This window comes from Gymnoscopelus braueri, assembly GCF_963280865.1.
Source record: "Gymnoscopelus braueri genome assembly, chromosome: 9".
Classification (NCBI taxonomy): domain Eukaryota; kingdom Metazoa; phylum Chordata; class Actinopteri; order Myctophiformes; family Myctophidae; genus Gymnoscopelus; species Gymnoscopelus braueri.
Window position 1 is genome coordinate 37,638,278 of NC_137610.1, and position 20,594 is coordinate 37,658,871.

The window sequence follows — 20,594 nt, forward strand, 5'->3', positions numbered from 1 at the left end:
TATTGTTTCTATACACACACTTGACCCAGAGCTCTACTGCCCTGTTACTAGAAGGTATTTGTACAAGGCACGGAGGACAGGAAGCCCTTGGGATGAACATCAATCAAGGCCAACCTAGACTGAGGTTATTTTCAACAAGACTGAGTCAAAACCCAGTATATTCCAGTATGGCTGGAACTTATATTAGGCAATGTATGAAATTGTGGGCAATTTGTTAGTGGGATAGTCAGTGGAAGTGTTTACAATTCCTGGATATGAAATATTAATCTGCAATTTTATGAAGTGGTCCCAGTAATATTTTTTGTTTAAGTGGTCAAACAAAGCGTACCTTCTTTTTTATTACTCTGACTATGATTCATTGCACCATCACCCGGATCAATAACATTACAGCGGTACCTCCTTTGCTCAGTGGTTCAGTCACGCTAAACTAAACTGTTACTTAACGCTCCGCTGGCTGTGAAGGCTACTAGATGGTGGGCCCTCAGATCACATTAACACAATGTGCTACTGATATTGTTTACATGAATTTAAACTAGTAATAATGTAACAGACCATCATGTAATACGTAAAGCATTGTATAATAGTATAATAGAATGCCTTGGAGAAAGGTTTTTTACTTAAGGTTTTTTTACTTAAGCTACTTACTAATAAAGTAATTCCAGCTAATTATTTCCTATACAGTATCTGACATCGAGTCTGACTACTTATTTTGTAAAGATGTAGATGACAATGTTTCACAATTATTTTGGACTATTTTGGCCAGACATTCTGTAGTTCACATATTGCATAATTTTCTTTTTATTTTGAGCATGTCTTCGTTGGCGTGTTTGATTTTTATTTTGATGGAAAATGAAGGAAAATATTTTATAAACAATATTCTATTTTAAATAGCTAAGTACAGCAATCATTTGATAGGAATGAACTCAGTGAATATGTGGATACTATAACATATTCAAAGAACTCTGAAGCTATAAGGATTGTACTATTATACGCAACCACTGTAGGACTGATATTGGAGCATCTTAGAAGTTGGTGCTATTATTTGGACTACCATAATCAAGCATTGGCAAAAGATGGTAACGTTACAAAGCTAGTTAAAGATTTAACATTCTTGAATATTGATTTTTTTATTAGCTTCATAACATTAACCTCTTTTGCCAAATCTTGGTTATGGACTAGTTTTCATTTTACTTTTGGATTGTCATAAAATATAAAAATTTATGAGAATGCCACTCAACAACCCACCATGAGGACTTTCTCCTGGGCCTGGACAGCCTCCGAGTTCCCCTCTTGCACCATCCGTGTTAGTGCCCTGAGGGCCACTGCCCTGGTGGGCACGTCAGGGTCACACGCCTCCAGCAACAAATCCGAAAAGGCCTCGGTGGAAGCAGCAGGGTCACCCGTGCCCGAGTTCCTCTCACCGCCTGTCTGGCCTCTTTCTGATGCAAGCCCTCCAGGGCGGTTGGTGTGTCTGGTCTGCCCAGGATCGAGTGGATCCATCCGGGTTGGAGTACGGTCTTGGGCCTGGGTTTCACCAGCCACAGAACCGGCTTGAGTTCCGACAGGTTTGGGGGTGTGTGTAGGCTGTGCAGGGGCTCCATGGTTGGCAGGATGTGTGTGAGTCACGTGTGGACTAGGTCTAGACTGCACAGTGGATGAACGGGAGCTACTTTGTGACAGCTGGGAATGTCTTGCTTGAGGCTGCATCTTTAGCTTGGTCTTAGAGGGCACCCCGCTGTTGTTTCGCATCGTAGCAGTGTTTGTGGAAGACTGTGCAGCTCGTGGGAAGTCCTCCAACTTGCAGGCACCATGTGTGGCGATAACGGCTCGTAGGCTAGACGCCAGCTCCTGAATGACAACGTCAGGGTGTTTCTGGGACAGGTCCTCCAGCGGTGGGAGGAGCCTCTTCATGGATGCATAATCCTCAGCACCGACCTTTAAGTTAAAAACAAAAAGGGAAATGGAAGAGCACACCACACCAGCACCGGGAGACGTGTGTAAAAAAAAAATTATGTAGCTCTGCATAACTTAGAAGTGTGTGAAGTCTACTTCAGTACCTCAGGACCAGAGAGCAGGGTGGCGACCAGACCCATGCCCATGCTGAGAGTCTGGCTCTCTACTGGGCTCTCGCTGGCAGCAGCAGGGGATCGGTCCAGACCAGCACAGGCCCTCTGAAGCAGGGAGACCATGAAGTCCACCACCTTGGACAAGAGGATGGTACAGTTTTAACTTGGAAGATGGGGTTGTATTATCACAGGCCTTTATCTTTGTGTGATTAAAGCCTGATTTATACATACTGTAGTAAGGATAAGAATGCCACTAAACAACCCACCATAATAGTCTTTGTTGCGCATGGAAAATAGCAGATCTATAACGCATCGCAAGCTTATAGTTCAGCTATTTTCGGTGCATGACACAGCGTGCAACCATCAGGCATACATGTGATAAGTAGCTAATCAATGGTATGCATCAATTTGAACTTAAAGGGGATATTGTATAAAGATAACGGACAAAGTAGATTCCAAGACTACGGTATCTAAGCCCCTTGAGATGCAGCATCTCATTTTCGAGGGGGTATTATACACAAGCCCCATTCAGCTGCATAAAACTGAGCGGCTCACAGCCAACACCTTCTAAAAAGGACACCCACAGATAAGGTGGCTAAAAATAAGAACTTATATGCTGAGCTCAGCAAAGTTTATCAGACGTTTCCTCATCCGTGAGCCGAGGGAATGTTTTTTCTCAGGCAAAAGGACCATATCGTCGCTGTCGGTCAGGAACCTTGCATGTCCAAAATCATTACTTTTCAGTAACTGGAAAATTGACTTTAGTCACAAGCTCTTACTTATATACTACTATAATAATATAATACTTTTCTTTGGTTAAATATTTATAAATCCAAAAGACAGAGTTGGCCGACAGCCAGTCGGCAGCCAATAGCAGATCTACAAGTTCAGTCGACAGAGTTGGCCGACAGCCAGTCGGCCAACTCAGTGGCTAGCTAACAAATCCCTGTGCTACATATTATTTCTCTCTTCTTATCACGGTAACCCCCAGAGGAAGAAATGGGCTATTTCTGTGTGGTAGCATGACTCAACGTGGCCTGCTTAGAACATCCAGAGGAACACAGGCTGGTTTTAAGTTGTGCTGCAGAGGAACTACAGTAAAGTAGTCAGAGGGCCGAGTTCAAATAGGACAAGCAGATAACGCAGGTTAAGAAACGAATATATTCTGCCAAACAAAGTGCTGTTCACCCTGCAAATATTGTCTCCCGATATTCAAGCAAAACAAACTTAGTACAGAGAGACAATATTTTCATAAACCAGGTGGAATGCATGTTGCCCTACAGGAGTAAGTACTGTAAGCTGTGTATGGGTTTCATGCTACCCGTGGGGCCCTGTGCAGTGTGCTCTGCCTTTTCAAAAGAATATCTAAAGCAATGAGGATGGAATAGACTCCGGCCATGTAATTGACTGTGCACTTACTGTCTATAATTTATAGTGCTGTTAAAGTGAAAGTTACCAACATTTAACCACTTAAACTCTCTATACTTAGTAAACTAATACTTAGTTGACTGGAGCCGACTCTGTACTTGGTCTGCTTTTTCCCTCTACACCAGATCTCGTCAACCGAAAATAGCAGAGTAAATCTGCTATTTTTGGTGAATGTTACTCCCCAGAATAGGGATGCTTCAAAATGTTTTGAAAATATGTCGACCAGCTCCCTACTTCTCCACAAACACCTCATCATGTCCAATATACAATGAGAGCTCTGCGTCCGTCTTACACCCCAGTTACCCCACACACACTCCAGAAGCTTCTGAATTATGCTCCCATGTTTATTCTAGTTTCCCACTGAGCTCTATCCAACTCTTTCTTCTTCTTTTTGGCATTAAGACTCCACCACGCTCGCTTGTCCGCCATTGGTGAAACCCTAATTCTGCTAACAGCAGAATCTGTCAGCAGTCAGCACCACTGCTCTAAACATGTAGTGTTGTTGTTGTTAGTAAGAATAAACACAGAAGCACCCGGGAGGAAGTGGACTAAGAAAGGGGAGGAACCAAACCGAGTTCCTGTTTCTACTCAAGAAAGATGGTGGTGCCCCCAGAGGCAAAAACAAAGAGAAAAAAAAGTTTTCCGTTTTTTTCCCGAATAGGTTACCAGATTGGTTTGTTCCTAGAACGCCAACGTCAAGTTATAGCTGATTGGTTTACAACATGAATCGACATGTCTCTTTGACTGGTTCACAAATTATTTTTGCTTTGAAAACTAAACTTGAGCCAAGCCCCTAGTTTTAGAATGCTTAGAGAGACCTTTCTATGATCGCTACCAATTAAGCATGACCGCTCCCTGTGATACCTTTATAAAAGAAAAGATAATAACTAATAAGAATAGATTGATAACTGGAACTTTAGCTGTGTGGAAAAATGTCATACTTCACTTGTGTCATGCATCTCCTGGTGTTTGGTCATGCAAGGCAAGCACACACTTACAGAGCACCTCAGAGTGAATCACAGCATTTGAGATTAAATTAGGCTCTGATCAGTACATTTCTGCTGTACACTGAGGTGCTTTGTGGCTACAGGCCTTAGTGGTTACATGTGCATGTTTGTGCTAAAGGTATGAATGTGGTGTGTTGAACTCATTAATGGATACTTCTATACTGTCAGAGCAAAGCCAAATACACATATCATGACCACAGTGTAGTATTTTGAGTTGTTTAGCATTGGAATGAACTACACTCTGTCCATTAACAACGATCCTGCATCGTGGTTAAGTATCATATTTGAGTAACATTGACCTCCTTCATGTATAGGTCAGCGTTACTCGGTTACCTCCGAATGTTGCGCACCTTCAACCTACCGTCTTACCTGCCAAAACCCGAGTTATACCTCGGCACACGATGGTGTAGCGACACCATCGTGCGTCAAAGTATAAGTTAGGCTTAAGATTGTGCTTGTGCTGCTCCAGTACAAAGTGGTCCCATTCACCTGTGTGGTTTTCCTCAGCAGCAGGGTATGTGGCAGCACATCACAGACCACAGCCAACACCTGTAGCAGGGCCAGCCTCTGACCAGGTCCCGCCGTACGCCCTAACAGGTGCTGCTCCACCTCTAGAAGAGTCATGGCCGACGTGTCCACTTCCAGTTCCTGTTGCTCATCCTCTTCTGCTGTCCAACTGGTCAGTTTCTGCAGGAGAAGACGACAGGAAAACGTAAAAACCCAAAAGGTTTTGACAAACTAGCCCCTACATGTACTTTGAATGACAGTTCCTGTGTGTGTGTGTGTGTGTGTGTGTGTGTGTGTGTGTGTGTGTGTGTGTGTGTGTGTGTTGCACCTGCAGCAGCTCCAGGAAGAAATCGCCAGGCAGATCACTGTCCTTGAGCTCAGCCAATAGCTGCATCAGACAATCCAGCCTCCACTGTTCCCCTGACAGACGCTCATACAACACATCATCCTCATCACTGGGAGGCAGAGGGAGAGACAGAGTTGAAAGTATTTGGAAATATTTGCTCATATTTAGCAGATTTTCACATCAGTCAACCAGCATATTAACATGGACTGTGTTGTCAAGTGCCAGTCACCTGGAAGTCTCTTTGGGGGTCAGTCTGGCCCCTCCCTCGCTCCCGGGAGTGAAGTGAAACTCTGGTGGCACGCCGTACGTCTGCCCCTTCAGGCCAGAGAGCTGCCTCAGGGCGGACAGTGCTTCAAAGGGTTCAGCGTGACACAAGTACCACAGCAGGATTTCCTGACAGGGGGCACTGTGGCGCACACATAGGGCACAGACAAAAAACTGTCACGCCTCAGTGGGTTAATGTACCACTTCCTTTCAATGTTAAGTTCTAATGCAGCATGCACAGCATTTCTGATCCAGGGGTGTGTTCTCATTGTCATCCTGCCAGCCATTGGCTTGTAAAGTGCAAAAGATGATGACAATACGGAACCAAACCATTATAAAGCAATAATGAACAGTAAATTGCCAGACGGTACCGTAGGTGGGAGACGTTCTGCTTGGTGAAACACAGCAATGTGAAGAGAACAGGAAGCACTTCCTCGAGAGCCTTCAACATAGGAACTGAAGAGCTGTTTCCTAGCACCCAGACCTACAAAGAAAATGATCATACCTGAATCAATATACAGGGGATCTTTTACTGTGTGGCTACGTAATTTATTCAACCAGTAAAAACCACATTGAGACTAGTCTCTTTTCCGTAAGAGGCGAGACATCCATAAATGAGTCTGTCTGCATTTGTCCAGGGCTAATCTCGAAAGTAGCTTTTTTGTTTTTGCCAGGCAAAAAAGGGGAAGACAATTTTGTAATTATATAATTATAATAATCTCGGACACTGCTGGACTGATCGCCGTCAAACTTTGCATGCACCCTCCCAGTAGATGAAGAAAGACCCCAAACCTTTTCAATGATGCAACAGCAAATGTAGGTCATGCAAATTTCCGCCCAACTAGATTTTCCAACGCTTTTTGCTACTACACCTACAGATTTTAGTACAAATGATCTCTGGAGTCATGTGATAAACATGCATCATTCAGATTTTTTGTATTCCATTCCGATGATTGTCTATAATTGCCTTCCAAAGTGTGCGGGAAGGGCCTATTTTTCAAAAACTAGATGTGAGGGCCATCTAGAGTTCGGACTTCTACGCAGCCCTCACACCTACGTCGCACTGCCGATCCAACCAAACACTGATGTTATCAGTATGCCCATATATGGGCATGCCCCCTTTTGTGCCCATATTCTTTGGGAAACACATACGGGCATTTTGGGGCGTGACTGAATCCACCATTATTTTGCCGGGTCAAACAACACAGGTTTCACCATTGGGATTGACTTAACGAAAGTACACATGGCTTTTTATGTTTTTTCTTTGTCCTAGCACAAAGCTATGGTTAAGTATTGTAGTGTTGAAAGTGTTTAATGATTTTTCTCACAAGTAGTCATCTACTATTTGGACCTTTTAAGTCAAAACAAAGTAAATAAAAGAGGTGCAACCGTATTTGCAACGGCCTTTGGTAATCAATACCAGTGCACCTAGCTTCAGCAAACAATTAAGATTTGAATGAATGAAGTAAATTTAAGTGCTACCAGGACTCTCTATTAGGTAAACGAAAATGTTCCCGAACTCAAATGATGGCCATGCTTAAAGGAGAGATCCGGCCATTTTAAGTGTTATCTTTGATGTGTCGCTAATCACTCACCAATATTGAAAGGGACGTTGAGTTATTCCAGAGAGTCCCCTGTCGTCCAGTCTGGCGACCCCCTCCGTTGGCATAATGGGAGCCTGTGTAAGAGTGAAAATCGTCTATTATAACCGATGAAAACTTTTTTTTTTCTACTACCACTCATCGTGGAGTCTCATGATACTCAAACATGTGCTGAATGTCGCGGACGAGCTACCGTTCGTGCAGAACGAGATGACGCTGGTTGCTTGTTTCTCTCACAGAACCTGGTCTGAGTCTGTGATGTCCATGAGACTCCACGATGAGTGGTAGTAGAAAAAAAAAAAAAAATATATATATATATATATATATATATATATATATATATATATATATATATATATATATATATATATATATATATATATATATATATAATAGACGATTTTCTCTCTTACACAGGCTCCCATTATGCCAACGGAGGGGGTCGCCAGACTGGACGACAGGGGACTCTCTGGAATAACTCAACATCCCTTTCAATGTTGGTGAGTGATTAGCGACACATCAGATAACACTTAAAATGGCCGGATCTCTCCTTTAAGGATGAATAGTCCAGACATCTGCAGGCGGTCTTTATGGACTTTCTTTAAGTCCACAAATTCAAAGTCAATTTAACACATTGAGTGCCAGAGGTTTTTTAAAACAGGGTACAGCCAGTGCCAGCATATTTAACAATTATTTTAATCGTTAAAATCGTCACAAAATATTTTCTGTGATTCACCATCCTCACGGTGATCCCCTCATTACACACACAGGGGTCTCGTAGAATCGAGAAGAAAAAAAAAACATTCGGTAATCCGTTCCATAGTTGCAGCCAGTTGAAAATAGCATGTTTCGCCAAAAATACATAGTAAAAAAAAAAAAGTACACAGGAGCCGAGATACAGGCTTTTAAAGTAATAAGTTAACCAGGAAGTGGATAGGAGTCTAAATCTTCGAAAAATTACATCTCCTGGTGCTGTGAAGGAAATTTTTATTTTATTCAGAAGTTTTTGGCACTCAATGTGTTAGGCACTTGTAATGTGCTGGCGCACTCGGCTGAAACCCGCAATGTAGTTGGCTGACATAAAAAAGTTATGTTTATACAAAATATCCAAGAAATAGGCGCCGGTTTGGCTTTTTTCTGTGCACGGAGTTAACACGGCAACATCATGGCGGATGATTGATAAGTAACGGGTGACGTCACTGTAGTCAGAAGAATATGGAGCTGACTGACTTGTTTGCGCCTGATGCCATGACGACACATTGAGCTTAGACAACACACTCCATATTAGGGCATAGTTGCATTGGGAACTCCTTAACTCTTTGACTGCCAGAGTATTTTCATAAAGTACTCCCCCATTGCCAGCAATTTTCGTGTTTTTTTTATTTTTATATTTTGAAAATGTTCATGAAAATAATTGATCAGACTGTTTTTTAAAGACGCCGCACAAATCCGCCACCAGAGAGCAGCACATGATAGCTTGATCAGCTCCTGGTGTCTCTCTCACCCTTCTTGAGCGATTAGACAGGGAAAACCATGAAAACGGATGTGACGTCCTCCCAGATTGTTTTGATCGTCAAAATTACGTTGTGATACACGACGGCGATGACTGATCGTCACCCAGACCATAGATTATAGAAGAGAAACTGTCCGTTTGTCCGTCATACCGTGTGAAAAACCGTTTGTTTACCTATTTTGGACGAAATGACCGGGGGAAAATAATCAAAAACCGGAAACGGAACCCAGGACATGAAACCGGATGCAGATATGGGTGAAGTAAGTGGAACTCGAGAATAACATTGAATTTTAAGCAGCATAGCGCGATCAGAGATTAAACAATGAACGCAAATCCAACGCGTCAAACGCGTCAATGGCGTGGGTGGATTAAGTAGTTATTGACGCGTTTTCGAGTCAATGGCGTTTATAGAGTTAAGGAACTCCTTAACATAACCTGACTTAACCAGGTCAAAAGAGATTTCAAGTGCACCCATAGAAGGCTTCACGAATGCTACAAATGTTACTATTTGTTGCAGAAACATAATATCCAAACTAGGTACAAATGATCTTGTGAGTCAAACAGGGTTTGGTGGCTGCTCTCTCGTCTGCCCATAGGGGGTGCCACAAATGTGAAAAGGTAAACTGTATGTTGTAGAAACTATATGTCCCCTCGTAGCTTCCTCGTGTCCTGCTGGCTGCAACCCACAACTGACACAGCCCTGGGTAGGCCCAGCCTGGGGAAGACCTCCAAGTAGCTCCAAGTAGTGCCTTTTCTAGTTTCACATATTTTGAAATATTGAACTTAAATTGTATAATGGAAGTGAATGTTATAAGACCCCGTCTTGTTTATTTTAAAGATGTAGAACATAATAAACACTTGACAATATCATGATAAAACAATTAAGACTGTATTCTATGTGGTTCCCTCTCACCTTGTACACATCCTCCACACAGCGTGTTAGCTCCAATTCCTCAACAGTAACCTGAGAATCACCTGGAAAACAGATGTAGACAAACCCTTCAGTAGGGTTACTTATGAGATGCCCTCTACGAGTCCACATTTAAACCAACATCTGGAGTGAGCAGATATCTTATCTTATTAGAATATATCTTCAACACTGGATCTTAAGGTGGAGTCTGTGGACCCCCAGGGGCCCTTGAGGGGGTTACCAGCTAAATGATTAATAAGTTAGGAAGCTCATGGACCCTTATTGGTCAGTAACTCTTGAGTGTGCACAAATGGAACTTAACACAGGTTTTTACAGTGTTGATTGGGGCTCCACAAAATAATATCAAATGGGGATCTGTGGCCTAATGCATTACAGAATGGACAACAAAACAGAGAGCAAGTTGCATAAGGGCATCCTGGTGGCAGAGATGGGCTGTTGAACAGAAGACAGGGAGAAAGATGTATAGGCAATTACAACTACAGTGTGAACTGTGAAGGGCTAATCAAGCCATTATAATACAATACACACCCATGCGCACGCACACACACACACACACACACACACACACACAATACAGTAAATATCACTGAACATTCCATCCAAAGTAATGGCAGGCAGAAGAAGCTGGCAGTGTGCATTTTATCTGACTGACAGAAGTAATTAACTGCTATACTAAACGCACTTGATCTCTGGACATTCCTGGATGCTTGCCAGGAATAAAGCGGAGAACCCTCAACACATAAGTTGAACTGTGAATCATGTGGTCTAATACTTGTTGGTTTGACCTCATTTCAATCAATTTTTATTTTTGTTAACAAAAATAGAAAAATAGAAAAGACATAATCAAAAAGAAAAATGTGTGTCACCATACTGTGTCACAATTGAATTAGAAAGCACTGAGGATGTGTGGCTCACCTGAATGGAAAGCATACATGCTGATAGCCTGACACTCTTTTCCAGAGCAACTATACAGATGCAACTGTAGAGTAAGGTGCCATCATGTCCACCAAGACGTTTTTTACTGAGCGCAGCATTTGTTTAGAATTGTTTACAATGGGAGTGCTGCGTTTTTTTTTAAACCCCAGCAGCGTGACGAGGCGATGAGCGTTTATTTTACTCTCACTCGCTCACGTGTGATGTTTTTAACATATTGTCAACTCTGGCATTTGACAGTGTTTTTAGGCGAGCGCCTTGGCGTTTTCAGTCAAGAAAGAAACGCTGTGGTGGACACCGCCCCTAAAGCCTAATTTATGCTTTGGCCAAAAAAGTGTTTTGACATGACTCTCGACAAAAGAACCCAAAGGACCTTGCTAGGGATGAACAAATGGCATTTCACATAGTATAATATAATTGTAGTTCTGACCGGTGGGGGTGGCACAACGCTGGAGAGGTCCCAGGAGAGGAGTTAGGAGATATTGCTGGGCAAACTGTGACTTGTCCTCCACAATGATGACCACCACTCTAGTGGCCACCCGCTGGAACTGCAGGGCAGTGAGCTTATCCTTCAAGTGTAGCAGGTCTAGAATCTGACCAAAATATGTTAGAATTACTCGAAAAGTGGAAATTCAGAAATCAAAACAGACCTGTCTCCTGTTTTCCAGCAATAATAGTATGTGTTTCACTGTGTGTTTACCCATTAATGCAGGTGCATATTCATTTATGTGTGTGTGTGTGTGTGTGTGTGTGTGTGTGTGTGTGTGTGTGTGTGTGTGTGTGTGTGTGTGTGTGTGTGTGTGTGTGTTTTGTGTGCGTGTTTTGTGTGCGTGCGTGCGTGTGTGTGTGTGTGTGTCTTACCTGAGGGCAGACCTGTCTGTAGTAGTTGTCTGATGACACAGACTGCTGAGGGCAAGCTGCTAAGATTTTGGCCACACTATCACATTTCCTCCAGTCTGGGTCGCCACCTGGTGGACATGTCATTTACTTGCATTAAGAAACACTCATTGATAAATAGAGCTGCTAAATGGACAAGAAAATCTGGCAAGTACACAGTATAAAGTATAGGAACACATTTTAAAAAGGTATGCTTAAATCTTTTATGAGCCTTGTTTCCAAAACACAAGCAAAACAGATGGGCAAAGACAACTTCACATCCTTCCTTCTCCCTTTAACTTTCCTTGTCTGGTCTCTCCACCTTCCTTTGCGCTCCTCTCCCAATATTTACATCCAGGTTGAGTATCAACCTGTGATGCTCACTACTCTACTTCCATTCCTCTCCTGACTCTCATGACTATGTTCTTTGCTGTCTCCATCATTGATCTCACCTGGCCCCCCCTCCAGGATGGCTCTCACAACAGCTTGGACCCCATTGGGCTGCATCAGCCGCTCAGACAACAGCTGACCACACAGACGTCTAAGCCAAGGGGGAGCTGATCCAAGACCAGCCCTACAACTGGAACCCGCTGCTGGAACAGGCTGGGAAAGAGACGGTGCACATGAGCATGATGTACTCTTAAATATGTACATTTTAGGAATTATAATATCCATACAAGTCTCTCTCTCACACACACACACACACACACACACACACACACACACACACACACACACACACACACACACACACACACACACACACACACACACACACACACACACACACACACACACACACACACACACACACACACACACACACACACACACACACACACACACACACACACACACACACACACCTGTTTTGTTGGCCTGCCTTGGAGGATCAGTAACTCCTTGATAACAATTGGCTGGTAGACTTTACCAAGAAGGTTTTGGAGGGCCTCCCAGCACGTCTTACGCTCTTCAATACTAAGTGCCTACAAGAAAACAAAGCATATTACTCAGAATTATTTCTATGTCAAACTGCAAAACACCTTACTCTAGTCTAGTTTGGTGTCTAGCATATTAGCATGAATTTCAGTATCTGACTTTGGATAACTCCACTCCATCTCTAGGAAGGCAATGCAAAGATGTTTTGACCGTATGTCTGATGGCCAACAACAGCACACTTCCAATAACCAGATTTAATTCTCATTTCCTTCACTCAGTTGCATCCTAAATTGCAGTTTGTACAGACATTCAACATAAAGTTGAGGTATGAATTTATTACCATCTCTTTTTTACTACTGCCTCCGTCTGACCGATGCGGCCGGTGACCCAGCTGACATAGAGCCGCCATGACATCCCCGAGGTGCCGCGTGAAAACCAGCGTGGCAAGGGATGACAGATCTGCCAACTGTAGAAGGACACTTGTCGTGGTGAAGAGGCGGCGTTCCATTGCAGGCATCACATCACCACGGACTAACTTTCCCACCATCGCCCCAAAAGCAGACCTGTGGCCAAGCGGCACGCCCACCCCTGGTGCCAAGTAGGGGCTGAGTCCCAGTGAGACCACGAACTGGAGTGTTGCACCGAGAGTCTTTTGTTGTGTTACACTGAGAACATCCGGGGGTAAGGGTGGAGCCATCTCTGGGGTGCGCAGCCTTGCTGCTAAGGCAGCAGAGTTTTGGTTGAAGAGTGCCAGCTGGACCAAGAGGTGTCTGGCTAAGGCGAGGAGTAACAGGAGACACTCTTGAACAAAGTTCCATATAGCGTCTTCTGTGTCACTCGAGAACCAGGTTGCCTCCACCATCACCTCCTCCCTCAGCTTCCTCACTTCTTCAAGGCCCTTCTCACATTGCAGCTGTTCCAACAGCAGAGCTCGGTTGGCCTGTAGCGCTGCCACGAGTGCCTCCTGCTGTGAGGACTGGGCACCACCCACAGAGGCCTCTGGAGATGTTAATAAAGGAAACATTATTCCTAGACTTGTCCGGGGTTGTCCATTAATAATTACATAAGAAAAATAGGTTATTACAATGGGTTAAAAGCTACAATCCATATGTCTTTCCTAACGGAGATTGCAATGATATCCTAACTTAGCTGCAAGCAACTATCTGCATCGAAGTTGCAACACCCTCCATTGACAGCCCATGAATGAATGAGAAAAGTCCTATCTGTTAGTATTAAATGGCTCGACATCCTGCGTGCCTGTTTCGAGATTGCACATGTTGCAGGACGTTGAGTGATTTAAAACAAGTGCTTCCAAATTCGAACGCAATATAGAAACATTACGGCTGCACTGAGTTTATTGACAGAAAGTTGCTCATAACATGTCAATGGCCTGAGACTTATCAGAGACAGAGGATAACCCAAGCTGTCCGTACAGGTGCAGTATTGCATTGGTGAATATATCATTGTTTAATATAATCAGATAGGACTTTTCTGAATGGGCTGTCAGTGTCAATGGAGGGTGTTTAAACTTAGATGCAGATAGCAGCATCTAAGCAAGTTGCTTGCAGCTATAAAATACAATACAGATCTGTCTCTGTCCGACTCCTACCCCACGCCAGGGTCAGTAGGTGAGACCACCTCTGACCACTGCAGATGTGCTAGTGCTAGTTATATTGTATAACACTCTACCATACAGATACATATGTTTAATTTTATGTAACTTAAGTCCCAGATTGTAGCTTTAAATCCTCATCCCATATTCAACAAATAAATAATGCACAGACCTTAATTACAGACACTGTAAGAAAGTTAAACAACTTCCAAGTTGTGTGGCTAGACAGACAAGTGTAAGTAAAGTGTTGTACCCGTCTAGTTCATTGATTCTCAAAGTGGGGTCGGGGGCCCCCACGGGTCCTTGAGGGAGTTCCAGGGGGTCCCCAGCTAAATGATGGATAGTTAGAAACCAAATTGACCCTTATGGGTCTGTAACTCTGAGTGTACAAATGGAACCAAACACACTCGGAGTTAAATTAACATTGATTTTACAATATCAATTGGGGTCCCAGAGATAGAAATGTCATTAAATGGGAGTCCGTAGCCTAGCTAATGCATGTCAAACTGGTCCTTGAAGTTAAAATGGTTGAGAATCACCGTTAAAGCCGTACAAATCTTCTCTTATTGGGGGTCCCTGGCATATCTTTTCAAATGGGGGTCCGCGGGCTAATAAGTGTCAATTTGGGGGTCCTTGACCTGAACAAGTTTGAGAACCTCTGCTAGTTATCTATGCGAAGGGGGCGGTCTACAATAAAAAACGGTATGTCTTGATTTAACAATCCATGCACTTACCGAGAGGTTTCGTCAGGACATTTAATGCAGATAGAATAGCTGCAGTCATCTCGCCTACATTAGTTGTGAACACCAGAGAATTATTTGGACAACTACATTTGTGGACAATCGGGACACATCTCTTGTTGTGAGACTCCTCCAAACCTAACCACGCTGATAATCAACAACACTTTCACATGTCGCTGGTATTATACGTCATACCGCATGAACCTGAGATTGGCCAACTGATCGTATGCAGTGTTGCCAGGTTTTGTGAGAGAAACAAGCAACCAGGTCTATGAAAACCAGCCCAAAAGATGCGACAGGCCACGTGAGCCCTTCAAACCAACCAAAACATAGAGACCAACTAAAACAAATATTGAAGAAAATGTGAAAATGTGGATTTTAAAAAAATTACATTTTAACAACACAAATCTTGTACGACACAAAATATTTTCATATGGGGGGGGGGGGGTCTGTGTGGACAAATACATATTAATCTGGGGGGTCCTTCCTTGTCATGACAATGTTTAAGAACCACTGGTTTAAACAACATTAGGAAACAAGCGCAAATAAGCAACTACACTTTAGAAACAAGCCAAAAAAAACTGCACCCTGCAACTACCAATTTTTACAAACTACTTTACAGAAATATAAGTCCAACGTCGCTTTTAATAAGCCGACATGGCAACAACACTAGTACTTGGCGAAGTACCAAAAAGTGTGGGACGTCCGTTATATTATACCTCTATGGGGACGTCCCATGTCTCTCTGGTGATGCAAGGTTACATATCTCTGGGGACGCTCAAATGAGGGGAGTGGCGGGAAGTCATGCTGCAATACAGTTTTCCTCATAGATATTAATAGGCTATAAATGTTTTTAAATTAATGTCATGAATTGTACCCAAGATTACACAATTACATTAGGCTAGGCATAATCAATGTAGGCCTATTTGTTACAAAAATCTGTCATAGCCATGATAGGCTACACACTACAGTCAGAAGAATCAACAAAAGATCCATATTTGACAGACATGGAATACATTTACCATACAAGTAAAAGTACAAAAGTATTGGTATAAAAATGTGCTTAAAGTACCAAAAGCAGGCCAACTCATTATGCATAATGTTCCATTTAACAAGTTTTCAAATGTATAAAAATCTTTTGAAAATCTATGTCAGATCTATTGTGAGCATTGTGAGCTGGTAGATCGGCTATTTTCAAATGGCTGAAATGTATAGGGCTGAAGTGGGTATGTTTTGTAATAATCATCTAAATCTAGAAAGTATCTAACTAAAGTTTTCAAATAATTGTAGTGGAGTAAAAGTAAAATATTTTTCTCTGAGATGTAGTTGAGTAGAAGTAAAAGTACTGAAAATTGGAAATACTCCAGTAAAGTCAAAATACCTCAACATTTTACTTAATTACAGTACTTGAGTAAATAGTTACTTTACACCACTGATCAAATTCCCATGGGAGCAGAATAGCTATAAGTAATACAACAATCATGTACTGAGTAATCCCGGGCTACAACTAGCCTACTGTGGATATTTCTGTCACAGCATTTTAAATCAATATCAGTAATTAGCCATATTATTTTCCTGTAAATTTGCCTCTGTTAACATTTTTATTTACAAAAGAGATTGATTACATTTTGCACGTTTTATAGATTTTATTAACCACCAAGTTCCAAAATATTAGACATACATAAATATTATATACATATAAATATTATTGCAGATAAAATAAATAGCTTTAAATAAATAGCTTTAAATATGACAGATAGATAGAAAACAATCTAGGCCTAGGCCTAAACATTAGCCTGTACTGGGCCATATAGTCAACATTTTCAAATGACAAAGCCATCAATCCATGTAGTTATATAACCAGGCCATAAACAGTATAGGTAGCCTAATATAGGCCCCAAAAACTCAGATAGGCCTAAAATAACAGCCTTGTATGACTCGGACTGTAAGTGTTCTAAAACAAACACAACATAATGTGAAACATGTCACTACGATTTTCTGTAAGAATGTGTCCTCTCTGTTAAGACAACATTAAAAAAGTTTTGCTTTGACGCAGGTGCAGCCAACTGCCACAGGTTGGCTCACTGGTCTTAGGCGATATCCTCCTTGTCCATTGTCGCATTTTTCCTTCATAAGAACCATTCTATTTTGCACCAGAGCTTTGGAGATATAGCCTTTATGTTCGTGGTTGCCGCCCTCGTTGATCATGATGCATCCATCGCACAGACACTCGGCTTCAGCAATCGTCCGTGGGAATCTGGCATCGTCGGTGTTAGCGCTGTAATACAACCAGGCAATCCAGTCAGCACTTTGGCTCATTCATCATCAATATTTATGAAGTAGGCTATATGATATGAAAGTGATGAACTTGATTAATAGCCTACGTTATAACGTATAATAAGTCCAGTTTGACAGTCTCACAACAAAATAGCTAAATAGCCTATAATAATCTGTGTTGTTTTTTTGTCAAAAGATAAACCCCCATAATCCAATATTAGGCCTTTCATAGTGTTCAGACAGTAAGGGTCTCCTCCATGATCTCTAAAACAGAAGATGTGATGAGTCTGACTGATGCAGGTGTCTCGGATCTCCCCACCTCTCCAGATCTTTAAAATTCCAAAAAATACATTTCCAGCAGTCGTGATAGCAACTGTATCCAATCAGGATAGGACTTTTAGACTTTTAAAGAGCTGGAGAGGAGAGATGGGGAGATCCGAGACGCCTGTTCACTGTGTTCAGCATCAGTCATCATCACTTAGGTTATTATAGAAATATAGGCTAGAGCTATAACACTTATTTTAAACAAATAGGCAGCCTACATACAGTGGTGTAAAGTAACTAAGTACATTTACTCAAGTACTGTACTTAAGTACAATTCTGAGGTATGTTTTACTTTACTGGAGTATTTCCAGTTTTCAGTACTTTTACCTCTACTCCAATACATCTCAGAGGCAAATATTGTACTTTTTACCCCACTACAATTATTAGAATAGTTACTATTTACTTATTTACTTTGTAGATTTTGATTATTATTACAAAACATACAGTAACCACTTCAGCCCTTATATATTTCGGCCATTTGTACTACTTTGTAACAGAGTATTTCTACATTGCAGTATTGATACTTTTACTTTTGATACTATACTAAAACAAATCTGTACTTTTTCCACCACTGATAGAGGCTAGAGCTATAACACTTATTTTTTTTAAAAATAGACCTAGCCTACTACACATAATATCATTTAAACAGACCACCTGCTTTAGCTATTAAAACAGTAGGCTAAAACAAAAGGGACGTAACTATACTTACATGTACCGCCAGGGGGAAATCGAGCGGTTGGGGATGTCGTCGGACTGTTTGTAGAGCTCCATGTCACAGACTTTAGGACCGCTGGTGAGATGCGGATCAGACGGCTGTGGATAGTGGCGATGGAGCTTCTTCTGAGCCTCGCTGTCCAGCTGGCTCTCATCAAAGCATGGTAGTTTAGAAGTCCATGCGGGGACGAAAAGTACTCCCATGAGTAGGACCTGCAAAGAATAGAATATCATTTAATTTACAATAAAAATGTTTTTTTTTGTTTCACAAAAAAAAATAAAAAAATGTTTTGAATCATTCATACAGCGCAGACGTGGTTCTCAACCAGTGGTCCTTGAGGAGGTCCCAGGTGGTCCCCAGCTAAATGATGGAGAGTTGGTAACCAAATGGACCCTTATTAGATCTTTAACTCTTGAGAGTGTAAAACATGTGCATTACTTAATTTACAAGAAGTCTACACAATTAGAGAATGTAGAAGAAATATTCTAAGTTTTGGGTCTGAGAGTCTAAATCTTATCAAATGGTGGTCCATGGCTCAAATGAAAGGGTTGAAAACCACTGATATAGCCCATCATGTTTTTTAAAGTTCAAGTCAATGTCCCTCTCACACTAACCTGTAGTTTGTATAGTCCAAACATGTTGTTGTATAATCTCTGTGCAGATGATAACTAATGGCTCAGACATCATGCAGGCTTATATAGGCTGCACCTGGGAAAAACCGAAAGCATGAGGAAATAGAAATAGCAATAGCCTAGGTATTACCTCCCTGACATCCTCTTCCAATAAAGATCAGCCCACTCAGCTGTTTGACTTCATCATCACATTGCATCATCTGAACTTGTCATTCCACAATAATATGCAAACATGCAAATAATGCAGACATGATGATCTGAAGATATGTAGATCAGCTTTCAGACTTTATCAATCTTCCTCCTAACATTCGTTTTCTTATTATTAGACCTGTTTATTGTTTATTTATTTTGGGGACAGCATTACAGCAGTTATACATTATTTCAAAAATGTATTTCTTCTGTTTGCCACAGATTTTACATTTGAAGAATACAAAATAAAAACCTTTTATGCTCCGAGCTTCCTAAAACAAATCTACCTGAGTGGAATATTATTTCTCCATAAAATGTGTTACTGATTTCCAGTAGCTAGAGCATGGTGAAATAGGCTATAGCTGCTTCTACAGTACCATGATCACACACACACACACACACACAAGCACGCACCCGCACGCACCCGCCCGCACACACACACACACACACACACACACACACACACACACACACACACACACACACACACACACACACACACACACACACACACACACAGAGGCACGTTTCAACTTTCAGTACAACAACAGCTTTATTGCTTCAGGTGACAATACAATAACAGGTTCACTAAAGGGAAAGTGAGTAAATCAGACAACAGAAGGGACTGCCCTGTCTTTGCTGGGACGTCTCCCATAAACTCTCCAATGGCCAGCCCCCACAAGTACAGTATAAACATTATATACTTAACAAAGGTGTCCTTATTTTATGTGTGCAATATCAGGTTCTCAAAAAAGTTATAATGTAAATTAGCACTCTGCTACAAACACTGAATACAATGCATCTGGTGTGCATAATTGCATGTTGCAGCAGTTCCAGTGTTATTGACCTGTCAAATACAGTTTATTACTTAAAACATTTACCATAAACATTTTCTTTCCTTTGGACTTCATGATTTAGAGAGTGGAGACAGGGGAAGACAGAAACAGGAATTGTAATCCTCAGTGCAACAACCAGCATGGTGCAGTTTGTTGAAGTGCAACTAGGACATTTCCCCCTACTTAAACACTATTATACTTTTTCCCTCTACACACCATATGTCTTCGCCCAAAGCAGCTGCTCTACAAATTCACTACATGTTAAGCCACGCGTTGTGAGCTTGTACATCTATTTTCGTCATATGTTCACCTGTTATGACATGCTCTGAATAGGGACGTTAGGGTTCATGTGGTTAATGTTTGGATTCACTACTTGCAAGATATTTTCCCCTCTCAAACTGACAGATGCTAACAGCTAAACATGGAATTGAAAGTTGCAAAGGGTGACATAAATTTGTAACGCCTGTAAACACTGAATTTGAAAGTTTAATTGACCACCTGTCTACTGGCTTTCACAAAAAGCTCATAAAGGATATAGCAAGCTGATGTTGCATGCAGGTGTTATTTTGTCTAACATTGAAGTAATGTAATGAAAGGTTTCAATTAACAACTTTACTAAGATTACTGACCCCACCTGCTGGAATCTTGGCTATAGCTGCTTCTACAGTAAATGGTAAATGGTACAGTACCATGATCACACTCACACACACACACACACACGTACATAACAGCTCCCTCAGTATCTGACTGTTGGAGTGAATGTACATACAATGTAGAATCACTTCAAAGTCAGTTTCTGACATCTACCACAGGCTACCCTGCTGTTTGCTTTAGGCCTACATCACAAACTACAATGCA

At 41.7% G+C, this 20,594-nt stretch overlaps 1 protein-coding gene across 2 annotated transcripts in view; it reads right to left on the reverse strand.

The window, feature by feature from the left end:
• Positions 1–14,907, reverse strand: part of tango6 (transport and golgi organization 6 homolog) — a 29,929-nt gene extending 15,022 nt beyond the window's left edge. The window contains exons 1-13 of one of the 2 annotated variants that reach the window (XM_080437678.1): positions 14,758–14,907; positions 12,752–13,410; positions 12,339–12,458; positions 11,925–12,075; positions 11,458–11,564; positions 11,027–11,189; positions 9,646–9,707; positions 5,990–6,102; positions 5,584–5,760; positions 5,337–5,463; positions 4,991–5,188; positions 2,058–2,201; positions 1,246–1,935 (exon numbers count right to left, since the gene is read on the reverse strand). In XM_080437678.1, coding sequence (XP_080293804.1) covers positions 1,246–1,935; positions 2,058–2,201; positions 4,991–5,188; positions 5,337–5,463; positions 5,584–5,760; positions 5,990–6,102; positions 9,646–9,707; positions 11,027–11,189; positions 11,458–11,564; positions 11,925–12,075; positions 12,339–12,458; positions 12,752–13,410; positions 14,758–14,806 — 2,760 coding nt within the window. In that variant the 5' untranslated portion in view covers positions 14,807–14,907. The remainder of the gene's footprint in view (positions 1–1,245; positions 1,936–2,057; positions 2,202–4,990; positions 5,189–5,336; positions 5,464–5,583; positions 5,761–5,989; positions 6,103–9,645; positions 9,708–11,026; positions 11,190–11,457; positions 11,565–11,924; positions 12,076–12,338; positions 12,459–12,751; positions 13,411–14,757) is intronic. The other variant, XM_080437679.1, reaches the window with a different exon arrangement.
• Positions 14,908–20,594: the final 5,687 nt, after the last annotated feature.